Source organism: Girardinichthys multiradiatus, chromosome 12 (genome assembly GCF_021462225.1).
Source record: "Girardinichthys multiradiatus isolate DD_20200921_A chromosome 12, DD_fGirMul_XY1, whole genome shotgun sequence".
NCBI lineage: Eukaryota > Metazoa > Chordata > Actinopteri > Cyprinodontiformes > Goodeidae > Girardinichthys > Girardinichthys multiradiatus.
This window is the reverse complement of record NC_061805.1, coordinates 38,007,288-38,025,337: the sequence shown is the minus strand read 5'-3', so window position 1 is coordinate 38,025,337 and position 18,050 is coordinate 38,007,288. Positions and strand designations below refer to the sequence as shown.

The window sequence follows — 18,050 nt, the reverse complement described above, 5'->3', positions numbered from 1 at the left end:
TATCAAGGGCAGGGTCAATGCAGCTAGCTATCAGGAGATTTTGGAGCACTTCATGCTTCCTGACCTGAACCCCATAGAGAATCTGTGGGATATTGTGAAGAGAACGTTGAGAGACTCAAGACCCAACACTCTGGATGAGCTAAAGGCCGCTATCGAAGCATCCTGGGCCTCCATAAGACCTCAGCAGTGCCACAGGCTGATTGCCTCCATGCCACGCCGCATTGAAGCAGTCATTTCTGCCAAAGGATTCCCGACCAAGTATTGAGTGCATAACTGTACATGATTATTAGAAGGTTGACGTTTTTTGTATTAAAAACACTTTTCTTTTATTGGTCGGATGAAATATGCTAATTTTGTGAGATAGGAACTTTGGGATTTCATGAGCTGTACGCCAAAATCATCCGTATTAAGACAATAAAAGAACTGAAATATTTCAGTTAGTGTGCAATGAATCTAAAATATATGAATGTTAAATTTTCATCATGACATTATGGAAAATAATGAACTTTATCACAATATGCTAATATTTTGAGAAGGACCTGTATATATACAGGGGTTGGACAATGAAACTGAAACACCTGGTTTTAGACCACAATAATTTATTAGTATGGTGTAGGGCCTCCTTTTGCGGCCAATACAGCATCAATTCGTCTTGGGAATGACATATACAAGTCCTGCACAGTGGTCAGAGGGATTTTAAGCCATTCCTCTTGCAGGATAGTGGCCAGGTCACTACGTGATACTGGTGGAGGAAAACGTTTCCTGACTCGCTCCTCCAAAACACCCCAAAGTGGCTCAATAATATTTAGATCTGGTGGTTGTGCAGGCCATGGGAGATGTTCAACTTCACTTTCATGTTCATCAAACCAATCTTTCACCAGTCTTGCTGTGTGTATTGGTGCATTGTCATCCTGATACACAGCACCGCCTTCAGGATACAATGTTTGAACCATTGGATGCACATGGTCCTCAAGAATGGTTCGGTAGTCCTTGGCATCTAGCACAAGTATTGGGCCAAGGGAATGCCATGATATGGCAGCCCAAACCATCACTGATCCACCCCCATGCTTCACTCTGTGCATGCAACAGTCTGGGTTGTACGCTTCTTTGGAGCTTCTCCACACCGTAACTCTCTCGGATGTGGGGAAAACAGTAAAGGTGGACTCATCAGAGAACAATACATGTTTCACATTGTCCACAGCCCAAGATTTGCGCTCCTTGCACCATTGAAACCGACGTTTGGCATTGGCATGAGTGACCAAAGGTTTGGCTATAGCAGCCCAGCCGTGTATATTGACCCTGTGGAGCTCCCGACGGACAGTTCTGGTTGAAACAGGAGAGTTGAGGTGCACATTTAATTCTGCCGTGATTTGGGAAGGGATAGGGTATACTATCATATTATTAAAAATACATACATACAACCCTCTTTGCAGATAAACAGTGCTGGTTTTCAGCATTGGAGGGTAAAAACTGATGTGCTGCAAACAGGAAAACTGGGCTTTTCCTGTTTCAGCACTGCATTCGAGGTTAGATAATTCTCCTCACCAGTTTTTAAGGCAAATATAAGGTCATCAAACTCCTGCGATTCCTCGTCCGTGGTGACTAGGTTGCTATTAACAAAGCTTCCCTCAGTGGTGAAGGTCTCCATCACAGGGCTTGGCTTAAACACACTGGTGGGCTGAATACTAGTCCGCAGTGATGATCGCTCCCAGTCGGCTGATATCTAAAAAATATACACATAATTTCAACAGGGCAAGCAAGTACACTAATTATATATATACATACATATATATATATATATATATATATACAGCGATTGGACAATGAAACTGAAACACCTGGTTTTAGACCACAATAATTTATTAGTATGGTGTAGGGCCTCCTTTTGCGGCCAATACAGCGTCAATTCATCTTGGGAATGACATATACAAGTCCTGCACAGTGGTCAGAGGGATTTTAAGCCATTCTTCTTGCAGGATAGTGGCCAGGTCACTACGTGATACTGGAGGAGGTAAACGTTTCCTGACTCGCTCCTCCAAAACACCCCAAAGTGGCTCAATAATATTTAGATCTGGTGACTGTGCAGGCCATGGGAGATGTTCAACTTCACTTTCATGTTCATCAAACCAATCTTTCACCAGTCTTGCTGTGTGTATTGGTGCATTGTCATCCTGATACACGGCACCGCCTTCAGGATACAATGTTTGAACCATTGGATGCACATGGTCCTCAAGAATGGTTCGGTGGTCCTTAGCAGTGACGCGCCCATCTAGCACAAGTATTGGGCCAAGGGAATGCCATGATATGGCAGCCCAAACCATCACTGATCCACCCCCATGCTTCACTGTGGGCCTGCAACAGTCTGTGTGGTACGCTTCTTTGGGGCTTCTCCACACTGTAACTCTCCCGGATGTGGGGAAAACAGTAAAGGTGGACTCATCAGAGAACAATACATGTTTCACATTGTCCACAGCCCAAGATTTGTGCTCCTTGCACCATTGAAACCGACGTTTGGCATTGGCATGAGTGACCAAAGGTTTGGCTATAGCAGCCCGGCCATGTATATTGACCCTGTGGAGCTCCCGACGGACAGTTCTGGTGGAAACAGGAGAGTTGAGGTGCACATTTAATTCTGCCGTGATTTGGACAGCCGTGGTTTTATGATTTTTGGATAAAATCCGGGTTAGCAACGAACATCCCTTTCAGACAGCTTCCTCTTGCGTCCACAGTTAATCCTGTTGGATGTGGTTCATCCTTCTTGGTGGTATGCTGACATTACCCTGGATACCGTGGCTCTTGATACATCACAAAGACTTGCTGTCTTGGTCACAGATGCGCCAGCAAGACGTGCACCAACAATTTGTCCTCTTTTGAACTCTGGTATGTCACCCATAATGTGTGCATTTCAATATTTTGAGCAAAACTGTGCTCTTACCCTGCTAATTGAACCTTCACACTCTGCTCTTACTGGTGCAATATGCAAACAATGAAGACTGGCTACCAGGCTGGTCCAGTTTAGCCATGAAACCTCCCACACTAAAATGACAGGTGTTTCAGTTTCATTGTCCAACCCCTGTATATATATACATGTGTATATATATATATATATATATATATATATCTTGCTAATCAACAAGAGTGTGCTTTGCCATTGTAATATACCTGGCTGTGTGTAAAGTGTGTGTATGTTATATATAAGAATGAAATGAAGTCCACAGTCTTTGGGGCTAACAATCAGTTCTCAGCCGTGTGAAAAGAGTCACTGGGGTCCTGTAGGTAGGCAGAGTTCAACAGTACATTTTTGGTTCAGAGGTTAATGTTTGGACAGGAATGAGGCAGGCTTGGGCAGAGACTAACACTAATAAAATGTTTTAAAGAAAAAAGAAATCATGTAATAATTTTCACACTATAATAATACTGCTTTTAAAACCTTAATTATTTCTCAAGTTCAAAACCATAAGAGAGAAAAAGATTAAAACAGAATATAGGGTGTTGGAAATAATTTACCATCTTAATACCTTGTTTGATAGATTTTACAGGGTTGATTCTGGACTGCAACGGCTTGCCATGTCTTTTAGGAACCTCAGTTATAACACACCTGCAGATCATCTCAAACTCCTCCTTTGTGATGACATCTTTGGAGTGGCTCCACTCTTTACCACCAACCTTACAGTTCGATGTTGCACTGTGAAAAGGTGTTTGTCTGCTAACTGGCTGCTTGTCTTTTGGCTGACGCCAGTTACCACCCCCCTGGTTCTGTTGTATCACTTGGGGAGTTACTTCGCGCTTCTTCTTAGGTCTGTTCTCTGTTTGAATGTTTAACATTCTAACTTTACCTTTTCCTGCTCTGTCTGAATGGACACGTGTTTCCCACACAAGCTGAGCATATCTACGAATTTCCTGCGTGGAGAGATTCTCTGTTCTGCAATGCATGGTCACTTCAAACTGCACGCTAACGTGGAGATTGTGAAGAAACAACGACTTAAAAGTGTGGTCTTCTTCAAGACCTGGAGCATAACATCCCTGAAAATAAGTTGCCTTTAAACGGTGGAAATATTCTCTGGGAGGTTCATACTGTTTTTGCAAAACTGTCAAAGCATTAATAGTGTCAGCGGCTTCATCTCTGTAAACATAGTACTCCTCTCTAAGAGCCTGGCAGAGAGCTGGATAGCTGTCACTAATTTCTGTAGGAAGAGTTTTTATGAACACATGAACGCTCTTAGCTGTTGTTTTCCAAATAAGTCTCAGCTTCTCACGATCAGAAGGAAAATGCAATTCCAGAAGACAATGTTCAACCTTAAGCAGGTAAGCATCAATATTTGACTCTTGGCTACTTGGATCAAAAACATCTATGTCCTTAGCAAGGGATTCAAGCTGCTTAAAACGGACCCCATGCTCCCAAGGTGGACCACGTCCATCTGAGAAGTCATGCTGGTTAGGTTCATGAAATGGTGGAAGAAAACAAGTTTTCTCATGATTTAAAAGAGAGCTTTCTAATGAATGGACTCGTGTAAGTGGTGGTGGGTCAGGTTGGATTGAGTCACCTGAGAACCATGTGCATCTCTCCTGGTCCCTAGGGGTCGACACAGAGTCAGAAGGGAGAGGGGTGCTGATCAGGCCAGAAGGGTGCTCCTCCCACCAAATTGGACCACTTGTGCACGCTGAGTCCGGCACTTGGTCATCTTGGTGGTTGTTCACTGCAATGGGATTTGGCAGGACACCACTGGAGACCATCTGACTTCCAACACTTTTGTTAAGGTCTGTGGAAGTACAGACTCGCTCCTCCAAAACACCCCGAAGTGGCTCAATAATATTTAGATCTGGTAACTGTGCAGGCCATGGGAGATGTTCAACTTCACTTTCATGTTCATCAAACCAATCTTTCACCAGTCTTGCTGTGTGTATTGGTGCATTGTCATCCTGATGCATGGCACCGCCTTCAGGATACAATGTTTGAACCATTGGATGCACATGGTCCTCAAGAATGGTTCGATAGTCCTTGGCAGTGACGCGCCCATCTAGCACAAGTATTGGGCCAAGGGAATGCCATGATATGGCTGCCCAGACCATCACTGATTCACCCCCATGCTTCACTCTGGGCATGCAACAGTCTGGGTGGTACGCTTCTTTGGGGCTTCTCCACATCGTAACTCTCCCGGATGTGGGGAAAACAGTAAAGGTGGACTCATCAGAGAACAATACATGTTTCACATTGTCCACAGCCCAAGATTTGTGCTCCTTGCACCATTGAAACCGACGTTTGGCATTGGCATGAGTGACCAAAGGTTTGGCTCTAGCAGCCCGGCCGTGTATATTGACCCTGTGGAGCTCCTGACGGACAGTTCTGGTGGAAACAGGAGAGTTGAGGTGCACATTTAATTCTGCCGTGATTTGGGCAGCCGTGGTTTTATGTTTTTTGGATACAATCCGGGTTAGCACCCAAACATCCCTGAAAAGTTCAAGCTGTATGAATAGTTTAAGAATTCATATTTTAGTTAATCTTTTTCTACTTTTCTGAATAGTTTCTACCTGCCATACCATTCAATTTTTATTCTCTATCCCAAATGTTTACATTCCTGTTCCTTATATTTTCCTTTGACACATTCCCTGTCCTCTGCCCTCTGCTCAGGAATCTGCTTTGCACCTCTAAGTGTCTTCTGTAATCAGGGAACACTTATGTAACTGGCCTATGGTTGTAAAGCCTGCTTCTCAGGTTGCAGAGCTTGCTAATGTTCTGTGCTTATCACCCACATGTAGATAGCAACATGAACCACCAGACTTCAGTTCACATCTGGCAACTTTGTTAAGTGTGTTTTACTTAATTACAAAAAAGTGGGTTAATTTCCTTGGAGTAATGTTAGTGCAATTGCTCTACAGAGCAATGCACACAGCTCCTTCCAACATAAAAAGGTCTAATCTGCTGACGTTTATGCTAATCATCCTGTCCCCAGGCACCATCAATGGTTATTTTTTATGTAGCATGGCAAGTTTGCACTTATAAAGTCATGATCTATGAGATCTTCCATGTGTTTTACATTTGTTTGCTGTTGTGCTCCAGTTTCACAGTGTGCCCATGAATGAGCAGTTTCCAGTTAAGGTTATTGTTTTCTTCCTGGTAATGTTGACCGGTAATGAACTACCTATGTTGTTTTTAATTCTGTGTCTTAAACCTCCGGGAAGGAACGGTGATTACGGTGAAGCCAGACAAAATTTTGGGACTGGGGTGCCTACCTTTTTCACTATGTGGCTATGCAACATATTGTGTGCATAGCCACAATATGTTTTCGCCACAGCATTCCATCTTTAAACAACAAAACTGAAAAATTGTATTATTGTTATTGTATATAAATTTACCATGCTTTTGTATAAATGTTAGAAAATATTTAAAAAGTTTCATTAGATAGGTAAATTATGACATGGATGATAAAATTATTATTATTATTATTGTTGTTTTATTATAACATCAGTACTACTTTTTTTTTTGGTTTATTTTTATTTTACCTTTTTCTTTCCCAAATAAACTCACATATTCAACCAACACATGCAGAATTTCTTCTATGTTGCATGGTATCTGTTTTATTTTTGTGTTGTTTTACTGCTGGTAAATGATTACAAGGTTTCCAACTGCTGCTACACATTATATTGACAATTATAATGGCCTGCTTTCTGTTTGCAGTGCATTGATCATGATGCAGCCAGCAGGAAGTGTCTAGCTTTTTTTTTTAGAGCCAGTTTAAAACATAAACAGATTTCATTACTTCTGCTTATTAAATGAACCAATATGAACAATCTATGCAGCATTGAGATGGTTATGTTTTTGCCACTCTACCTGAGTTGTCTGTTCCAGCCTTACTATGTTTTATTGCAACCAAGTTATATTTAAAGTTTGGTTCAGTTTGAAATGATTTGAGCATTTTAAGATAAATAATCCTAAACTTTGACAAAAATGTTCACCATGAAAGCTAGAAATATATTGTTGTCCTATTTTTATCATTTAAAATAAACTTATTATATGCCGGGTTTGGATAATTTAGTGCATGAAAATGGATTCTTTTTCTGTGGCATGTGTACATGACACACATTTACAGTTTATGTTTTTATATGTCGCGACCCTCTCGGTCTGCAGGAGCCGTCATCAACTCCTGATGAGTGTTGTGAAATGCTGGAAAGACTTGTGGCATTTGGCAGTCTGGTGTTTTTGTGTAAATCCCAGCCCAGTGGGCCATGACGAGGGCGTGGACTAATCATAAATGCTGATGATGTCATGACCCATGGATGAATTAACCCTTTAATAGGGTTGGGATGGAGAATCCTGCTGCAGCAATTTGTGAAATATAATTACTAATCATTGCATGAATGTCGTTAATATATCTCTTTGGCAGCAAAGCTACAAATTACATGTCTTTAGCAGAGCAGTGAGCATTTAATTTAATTTTAAATGCTGATATTCACCTTTGTCTTTACAGGGCCTGTATGCATTTGCAGTGTACTTCGTCATGCACAACCAGCTGTGTTGGCCGACTAAAGCAAGTTACACTGTGGAGATAAATGGCCACGATCGCCCTGACTCTGCCTTTCAAGCAGGGGGACCAACAACAGTAGGAGGCGACATTAGCAAATCAACTCAGAATCTCATCAGCGCCATGGAAGAGGTATGCAGAGCTGTCATCCTAGACGAATAAAGGACACAGTGCTGTCCACATATATTGGCAACCCTTGCAAAGATGTGTAAATTAAATTATTTTATATTGTAAAATTAAAAGCTCACACTGATCATTTATGAAAAATCCACATTTAATTTGAATAATTTATTCAGTTTAGGGAAAATTTTCACTGTTTGCACGTTTAACAGTCCTGTTTTATTACATGTAACTTTTATTAGTGTGTTTATTATTGTGTTTTTTTACTTTTAAGTTGATCAGATTTTTGGGAACTTCTAATGAAATGCTGTTTGACTGGGGTAAAAATAGGACGTTATACACAGCCCCCCCTTTTTTTAAGCCACTGAACGCTTGACAGGACAGAAAATTATATTTATTTATTTACATTTATTGTTCGTGATAAGTCTTTGAGACTGGAAGGCAGCCTTGCCATCACCCTAATCTTTAGTTACCATCACAGATTTAAGTCATGACTCTGACCGTGCCACTACAAAGGTTAATAGTATTTCCAGTCAGAAGAACCATATTGGTAAAATTAAAAGATTACTTTGAATCTGAATTTGTCAGAGGTGTGAATTATTTTGGGCTCAAATGAAACTCTGACCTGCACAGCTTTCTTTGCAGACTTTCTTATTGTTGATTTTCCACCCACTCTTTCCTTTTCCCATGCCCTCATTGCCATGGCTTTATTTGCTTATTGTTCAGCACCACAAACATTTCGTACATCCGTGTTCAAACCCTCCCTTCCTGTTGCCTCTCATTTCGTTACAGTCTGTACATGCTATATGTGTGTCTGTCAGTCTTTCTGACTCCTATATCATCTCCTACTCTGACCTTTGTATCAGACTGCCACTTACATGTGAGCCCATGTAAAAACACTCTGTTCACACAGGCGTGCGGCACTTCTGTTGAAACTCCTCAGCAACTTTTCCCTAGAGAATACCCTATAAGGAGCAATGGAGTGAAAAATAAGGGGGGGGGGGACTCTCTCCATCCTTTTTTTCTTTCTCAGTCTCTCTCTTCTCACATAATCGTATTTTATTCATGAGAGCACACTCCGGCCTTCTGAGATTTGGCAACGGCATGGTCAGAAAAGAACAGAGCAGGCATGCATGCATGCCTTTAATGGGAGAGTTTCATAAACATCTGCATGATGGATTGGTAGAAAAATTATAAACATGACTTTAAAATAAGGGAAAGATCATAGCTATAGGTTATGTCTGATTTAAACAGCTAATGGTCATCAACTCATTACCTCCAATGAAAGTGAATATGACACATTTGAGGTGCCTGGTGGTGCTTAATTTCCCTGACAGAGAGGTTTTGGAGCGGTCAGAGCCCAGCAAGGCTTAGAGGCATGTGCAACATGTCCACACACGGTCACAGACAGATGAGGCATTTGTAAGGACCACAGTTAAAAACAACAGAAGGAGTCATCTGATTCAGATTAAACACTGCATTCCTTCTTTTACTATATTAAGGCATAAATATGACTGAATCTTAGGATAAATAACATCTCAATAAAATACAGTTTTTACGGTAGAAAAATCGTTTAGTCATGCTGGGTGGATTCATCATGAAACCCTAAACCCAGTAAGCTTACTTGACCTGTGGACGCGCTCTGACCCTGCGTGTTGGCCAACATTCACCCTGCATGACGCTCACTCATCACATTTATAATTATAGAGTTGACAGATGTGGTCATTATCTGATTTAAACACTTACATGGGATTTATTTCTGTTACCGTCCTATCTAAGGTTAAGTTTTTAAACATAAACAGTGATTTTTAATCAGAAAAAGATCAATATTTTGAAAAGATAAAAACTTTGACAGATTTTTAAAATAGTTTAACAGACAGTAAATATTCATGTGAACCACATTTGAAAAGAAAATTGTTTATTGTTTTAGCCTTTTGGCAGACACCTTTTTCCAAAGCGACGTCCAATGAGGAAATAACAATGCAGTTAATATCAACGCTAACAATAAGCTTCTTAGAGAATAACACTAGTCAAGGTCAAGGGTAACTGGGGTGACAGTGTAGAAATAGAGTGCAAGAATAGAGAAAAGTGCAGAAATAGGTGGTGCAGTAGAGGGGATAGGGTCTTATCGTTTCTTTGCACCCCTGTTGTGATGTGTAAAAAGCTTTAAAAAAGGCCATCTTTTCCAGTAACAAGAGAAATGTAGAAAAATAAAGCTTTTATTTCAACCTTTTTATTTGAGTAATTTTATTGTCGGGAGCAAATCCATTATATTTTACCAAAGTGACTAGTTCCACATCTATTGGCCACCCTGCTGTTAATACGTTGTACAACTCCCTTATGTCCTTTAGCTCCTAGTCTGCTATAGCATTTCACAAGCTTGGAGTACACAAAGAAAGGGATCAATAACCTGTCCTCCTTGCACAATCTGTCTGCGTAATTCAGAATTTTCAGTTCAGCTCATAGGTTTACTATAGGATTTAGGTTTGGAGACTGACATGACTTTTGAAAAGGGTTTATTTTGTGTTAGGTGAACCATTTCTATGTTGATATAACACATTGCAGTATTTCCCACTTAAGGACACAATTGTAAATCATTTTCAGTTTGCTGGTAGAGGCCTCAGAAAAGGGTTCAGTATGGAATGCATTTTAACAAGAGACTCTATAAGAGAAACAGGCCAAAACTATCACAGGTTCACCGCCATAATTAACAGTAGGTATGAGGTGCATTTCCACTTATTAATCCTATGCTTTATGTCAGATCCACTTCAAATGTTTTTTTGTTTTTTTTTCTGAAAAGCCAAACCTCAGTTTTATGTGACCATGTGTGAGTTTAGCCACAACTGTTTGTGATGCCAGGACAGAAAATCTTCCTTTTCCTGGCGTCACTCCCAAACAACCATTCTAATGCAGATGATGTCTATTGGTTATAATGGGGACTCCAAAATGCCATGTTTTGCTGCAGTTCTCTGACAATGAGCTTTGGGGAATTTGTTGTACTTCCATCAACATCCTCCTCACTGAGAGCAGTGGCAAGACAAGCTTGCTTGTCCATCCTTGTTTGTCACAGTTCCCATTCTCTGGCGGTTAATTTTGGGGAGTTTGTGTGAACAGAACTGCTTTACACAAATGGCATGTTCCCTCGTCTTTTCTATTTTAAAGAATGTTGAAGAGAACTGGATTTCTGTGCCACATCAAAGGCAGAAAGGGCGGCAGAAAATCATGGATTACTAAATAAAGGTTCCTAAACTTAGTGATCAAGTAGAAAAAAGTAAAGTATTTACAATTTTGTTTTTTTCCATGGGACTTTTTTCTCCACTAACTAGATCAAATTAAAGATCTACAGTGTGTCATTATGCTGCTGTAATCAAAGTTACATTTCTTTACTCATTTTACCATTTACTATATACAGGGGTTGGACAATGAAACTGAAACACCTGTCATTTTAGTGTGGGAGGTTTCATGGCTAAATTGGACCAGCCTGGTAGCCAGTCTTCATTGAATGCACATTGCACCAGTAAGAGCAGAGTGTGAAGGTTCAATTAGCTGGGTAAGAGCACAGTTTTGCTCAAAATATTGAAATGCACACAACATTATGGATGACATACCAGAGTTCAAAAGAGGACAAATTGTTGGTCCACATCTTGCTGGAGCATCTGTGACCAAGACTGCAAGTCTTTGTGATGTATCAAGAGCCACGGTATCCAGGGTAATGTCAGCATACCACCAAGAAGGACGAACCACATCCAACAGGATTAACTGTGGATGCAAGAGGAAGCTGTCTGAAAGGGATGTTCGGGTGCTAACCCGGATTGTATCCAAAAAACATAAAACTACGGCTTCCCAAATCACGGCAGAATTAAATGTGCACCTCAACTCTCCTGTTTCCACCAGAACTGTCCGTCGGGAGCTCCACAGGGTCAATATACACGGCTGGGCTGCTATAGCCAAACCTTTGGTCACTCATGCCAATGCCAAACGTCGGTTTCAATGGTGCAAGGAGCGCAAATCTTGGGCTGTGGACAATGTGAAACATGTATTGTTCTCTGATGAGTCCACCTTTACTGTTTTCCCCACATCCGAGAGAGTTACGGTGAGGAGAAGCTCCAAAGAAGCGTACAACCCAGACTGTTGCATGCACAGAGTGAAGCATGGGGGTGGATCAGTGATGGTTTGGGCTGCCATATCATGGCATTCCCTTGGCCCAATACTTGTGCTAGATGCCAAGGACTACCGAACCATTCTTGAGGACCATGTGCATCCAATGGTTCAAACATTGTATCCTGAAGGCGGTGCCGTGGATCAGGATGACAATGCACCAATACACACAGCAAGACTGGTGAAAGATTGGTTTGATGAACATGAAAGTGAAGTTGAACATCTCCCATGGCCTGCACAACCACCAGATCTAAATATTATTGAGCCACTTTGGGGTGTTTTGGAGGAGCGAGTCAGGAAACGTTTTCCTCCACCAGTATCACGTAGTGACCTGGCCACTATCCTGCAAGAAGAATGGCTTAAAATCCCTCTGACCACTGTGCAGGACTTGTATATGTCATTCCCAAGATGAATTGACGCTGTATTGGCCGCAAAAGGAGGCCCTACACCATACTAATAAATTATTGTGGTCTAAAACCAGGTGTTTCAGTTTCATTGTCCAATCGCTGTATATATATATATATATATATATATATATATATATATGTATGTATATATATAATTAGTGTACTTGCTTGCCCTGTTGAAATTATGTGTATATTTTTTAGATATCAGCCGACTGGGAGCGATCATCACTGCGGACTAGTATTCAGCCCACCAGTGTGTTTAAGCCAAGCCCTGTGATGGAGACCTTCACCACTGAGGGAAGCTTTGTTAATAGCAACCTAGTCACCACGGACGAGGAATCGCAGGAGTTTGATGACCTTATATTTGCCTTAAAAACTGGTGAGGAGAATTATCTAACCTCGAATGCAGTGCTGAAACAGGAAAAGCCCAGTTTTCCTGTTTGCAGCACATCAGTTTTTACCCTCCAATGCTGAAAACCAGCACTGTTTATCTGCAAAGAGGGTTGTATGTATGTATTTTTAATAATATGATAGTATACCCTATCCGCCTCCACATTGTTCTGACACTTTAATTGTGGTTGCAGAATATAAGGTTTTCTTGGGTTGTTTTAAACTGGAAAATTTTCAGTACCTCACCAAAGTAGTCATACTCCTTGAATGCTTTCACATTTTGTTACCCTACAACCACAAACCCTCTGTGTGATAGAACAACCTTTTGCTGTAATCACAGCTGAAAGTATTTTGGGCTCCCAACCTTACACATCTAGGGACTAAAATGATTGCTGTTAATTGTTTAATAGCTCCAGTTTTGTTAGATTGGGTGGAAAGCATCTGTGAACATTAACTTGCATGTTTTACCCCAGATTCCAAATTTGATTTAGATCTAGGCTTTGGGACATGCATTTACTTTAATCTAAACTGGCCAAAGGCTTGCTGTGCCCCTAAATGGCTTGTGGCAAACTCCAAATGGGGCTTTCTGCTGACATCTGTTCCAGAACAGCCAGATTTATGAAGGTCATTACTAATATGTGTCCTATCAACAGATTCTCTCACCTGAGCTGCGGATATCGGCAACTCCTCCAGAATTACCATGAATGCTTGTCTGATTAATACTGTCCCATGCCTGTAGAGATACATGGACGTTTGTGGTTGCAAAATAGGAAAATATGAAAAATTTCAAGGTTTGTGCATACTTTTTCAAAGTACTGTACATCGGTCTTCTGGAATCTGATTTAGACTTGTTTTCCATAGATGCCATATGGCCCATTCAGGTTAGTATTATAGCAGTGCCACTCAGATCACCTGCTAGTGTTTATAATCTAATAGTTGATCTGTGTGTTGCTCATTGGTTTAGGTCCAAGCGGAAATGTCTCATTAAACATTTAACACAGATCACCATAAAAAAAACTGGAAGAAAATGTAATGTTTAATTTGCTCTGTCATTACACTTGGATGTGCTTCAGGAAATGGATAGCACTGAAGAATTTTACCTTTAGCGCCACTTGTTCTGTATTGAAATGTTTAAGTAATCGTAGTCTATAAGAAACCAAATGCGCTTTCAAAATTGAATCAGTCAAACAACATGAACTTAGACTAGACGAGAGCTGCATAATAAAACCTTATGGTGCCAAAACACGAGTACCTTTTAGTATTACCATCTGGCCAATCAAACAGTATCTATTGCATCAATTAATCTTTTAGAAATAGCTTTGATCTGTATTCCTCTGCCAAGTTTTTACTTCTCTGATACCATGGAAACTGCTGAATGAACTCAGGGCACAATAAGCACACATGCACACCTCTAGTCGTTGTGATGCTTTGCAGGGTTTAACTGTGAGCAGTGTTTTTCACCAGCCTGAAAAAATAAGCAGCTTGAGGATTTGAAGGTCACTTTCTGCAAAGAGTTTCTAGCTGTCTCACCTGAAATGTTTTTTGTCGCTTCTGCACTTCACTCTTGCATGCTTGGTTTGAATGTCTGGGCTGAAACCAGACTAAGGGGATCCATTCCCATATTATTATGGCTTGAAGTTCATCACAGTTTGTTGACCTATGTTTTTTGTCTGCTTTTTAAGAACTAATCTACAGCTCCAGAGTTTTGAGTGACTTCATTATCATTTTTGCTTTATGACTCAGTGCTTTCCATCACGCTGGAAAACCCACAGGTTGCTGGATGCTGTGATCCCATTTTTTTTTTATATGTGGCATTCTAGGCCAGAATCTCACGCGGCTGAGAAGCAGCCCCACACAGGGGCTGTATCAGGATGTTTCAGGTTTGGAACATCAAAGGACTCACGGTAATGCTCAACATTTTTCTCTCTGGACAAAGGATTCCTCAGATTTCCCAAATAACTGGACATAAGATACATAAGCACTGCCTAATTACAGAAGATTTTATTACCAGCTATTTTTGAATTTTCTTTCCTCGGTTACAGCACACACAGCAAAGAGTGTTAAGGTTACCGTAACCTAGTAGCTCTTAGGTCTTTGTCTATTCAATGAACTGACAAAGATTGGGTTTCCCGACCAAGTGAACAAGTGAGAAATTACACTAGTCATTATTTTGTTATTCATTGCTACAGAGATTATTGTCTCTTTTACTCCTTATCAAATATAGCATGAGAAATCCTTCCAACTCAGCTTTGGTCTCACATTCATGGAAAAACGTGTCCTCCTGTTTATCCTGATTGCTGTACAAAGAAGAAATATGTAGTGTGAAATAATCAGCCTGGTTGTGGATTATAAAAATTAATGTGCTTGTCAGCTCATGTTGAAGTTACTCTTTTTGGTTCTGGAGGGCAGTAGGAACTTTTAAGTGCAACAAAATAATTGGTTTTATATAAGTTTTATATAATATATTATAGATATAAAACTCCACATTTATGATGCAATGTCTTCTCACTGTGGACCTGCCTTAGACAAAAAACTTTAAAAACAATTCTGAAATACACTTGAGGTTTTACCTTGTTTGGGACGTGCTATCCTACATCAGAAAAACGACACCTGTAACCATGGAGATAGTCAAATTAGAAGTCCTTTGTGACAGGTGTTGGGTTTTAGAGATCTATGGGTGTTAATAAGTCAAGAAGGGTCAGAGGATAGTCTTACAGCCAGTGAAAAAAACACAGAGTCTCCTACTCTCCTGCCTTTTGTGTGCTGAAAGACAGCTCAGAAACAGAGATGTGTGCATGTTTTTCACTCTGAGCTGTTCTCTTCTCTTTAGGCATTCATGCTGCGCTGAGTTGGTTTCTGTTGAACCTTAAACAGTCTTTGAGATGCCACAAAATAAGTTATGAATTCCTAAACAGCGCTCTGGATACATATTTTCCATTATTCAGTATAGCTGAGGCAAGGTTTCAAGATTTAATTAAGTCAAAGCGGAGCCGTTGTTTCTTCTGATCTAAGATTTATGGAGAGATTAAGTTATTATTTGAGTTCGTTGTATATCATGACTTCAACAGTTATATGGGCATCTTTCTATGTCACACTTAACCAGCCGAACCCACCCATCTGTGCACTCAGACGTCTCACACTGAACACACACCTTCTGTTCATCTCAACAACTCATTCAGCAGAAAACATAATTTGCTAATCTGGGTTATGCAAGAGGTAACACAAGACAGAGTTGTAATGAGGGTGTTCAAATACTTCTTTTGGTTGTCAACCATTAACATGCAAACACACAAATGTTCACAAGTATAATGTTGACGGTGGCACTTCCTGCGTGTATAGACAAGTCCTTCCATATATCCATGGAAGGACTTGTCATATATTCCAGTTGTTTGACCAGACTACATAGTGACATTTTTAGCAAGTATATATATTTTAGTTTTTAACCAGTCACTTCATTTTTTTATCCTGTTCTCTCCAATAGAATAAAGGTTTCTGTGGATCTCAAACTGTAGTTTAAAAAAAAAAATTCTGTTCAGGGTAGAATAACCCAGTCCAGGATCCGATATGTTTTCACAGCGCTCACAATATGCACAACACAAGGAGTGTCCACAATTTCATTCACTAGATATGCAAATAATCAATAAAACAATCATTCAAGGTGTGGCTGACAGACAGTTTTAAAATAATATTAATAATGATCATTTTTATCATTATTTTATTTTAGTTTTCTTTTTGATGAGTGCTGATGTTACTCCCCAACAAACCACACCCTGGTTGTGTGGAGTCATATTGTCCATATCAAAGATTGCCGGGGACTCGCAACACTTTTGTTGTAGTTTGACTGAGAATTTTTGGACTTTCTCTCTAAACAAGCCTTTAAAATATTGTGCAAAGAAGAAAAACTTTACAATTGGAGTTGTGTTCACGTTAGCAACAGTTTAGATTGAGTGACAGTGCATGTGCCCAAGTACAACGAAACCAGAACAAAATCTAATGAAGCTAATCTTTCCATTTTATTTTACATTTGGTGAATAAATTAGATTTATTTTTAATATTGTACATCAATAATTTCCTTGTGTATCATATGTATATTTATTTATTCAGCCTTTAGTAAACCATGAATAAGTTCATTGATATTACTAAATTTCTTTGACCGCAGTACCTTAGACAACACCAGATCGCAAAACCAAGCCTGTTTATCGCTCGCTCAGTTTATCAATGTTTTACCAGCAGGCCCGCTATATCACTTATCATTTGACATAAAAAAAAGTCACTTAGTGTCCCTGCCTTCCTCCCGTTCTCAATCAGAGTCTGTCTGTCTGCTCTATTCTCATCTTGTTACTATGACTCCTCAGGTACAGTAAAGGACAGTGTACTCAATGATAAGGGCCATGTTACTTAACAACACAATGGTACTAAAGGTACACACTAAACTGATAAAACAGAAATGTGTTGTTCCCACTTATGCAATAGATTCTGTGATTATTATAAGATTGATGGGGCACCTGATTGGGGCGCTATGCAGCTAGAGAACAGTTAATCAGGTTTTGAATTAAATACTTTATCAAATCTGTTTCAGGGACTGGCCTTCAAGTAAGTGATGACGAGTCCATACCTGGAAGCCACGACGGAGGCAGCGTCACCAACTCCCAGATTGTCGAGCTGAGGAGAATCCCCATCGCTGACACCCACCTCTAAACCTCTCACTTTATGCAGAGACGTTACAAGACAGTATTTTTATATTGTAAAACCTTTGCACTAAAACGTTTTGTTTTTTTTAATCGATCATTTGCATACATGTTTGGTACTGTACATTGTTTTTACTGCACATCTGTTCACATACAGTATATACACAAATGTACTACATTTATTTTGTAAAAGTTGATTTCTTTTTCTGAATGTATATTTTGTTGACTTGGTTTTTATTTTTCTGTTCAGAGTTTGATTAATCATTGTACCTCATAAGCAAAAATCCTCTGCTCCTGACAATGGAGATTGTGTAACACTGTCAATAAATAATGCAGCACATATTCACCATCAAGATGTGCTGATTTAATTTTCGCTGCTCAGAACCTCTTGTGGAGACAGTTTTCGTTCTATGGCGGGGGTTCCCTGAAAAGTGTGTAGCATATAAGTAGCTTTCTGTTGGGGTCAAATTAATGGTTTTGGAGGAAACAATCCGTAACAACAATCCGTAACAACAGTGATGCATATACGTTTTTACTTGTGTATTTTGCACTGGAGAAAGGTCAAGTGTTGCATCACAAACAAGGCTCATCATGAAAAGTAAGTTATAGCCCATGATAAAAGCTGCTTATGAGCACAGCAGATCAGTGATATTTTGCATTCAAATCAGCAACAGAATGAGCCAGATAATGTACGGATGAGACTCTCTTTGTCCTGGTGCTTATATTTTTGTTATTTTTCTACAGCAACAAACGTCCTTGTACATTAC

The 18,050-nt window shown here is 40.0% G+C and overlaps 1 protein-coding gene across 1 annotated transcript in view; it reads left to right on the top strand.

The window, feature by feature from the left end:
• adgrv1 (adhesion G protein-coupled receptor V1) overlaps window positions 1-17,636 on the top strand; it is a 169,120-nt gene extending 151,484 nt beyond the window's left edge. The window contains 3 exon segments of the mRNA XM_047382560.1: window positions 7,467-7,652; window positions 12,407-12,584; window positions 17,175-17,636. Of these exon segments, the coding sequence (XP_047238516.1) occupies window positions 7,467-7,652; window positions 12,407-12,584; window positions 17,175-17,293 (483 nt within the window). The 3' untranslated portion in view covers window positions 17,294-17,636.
• Window positions 17,637-18,050: the final 414 nt, after the last annotated feature.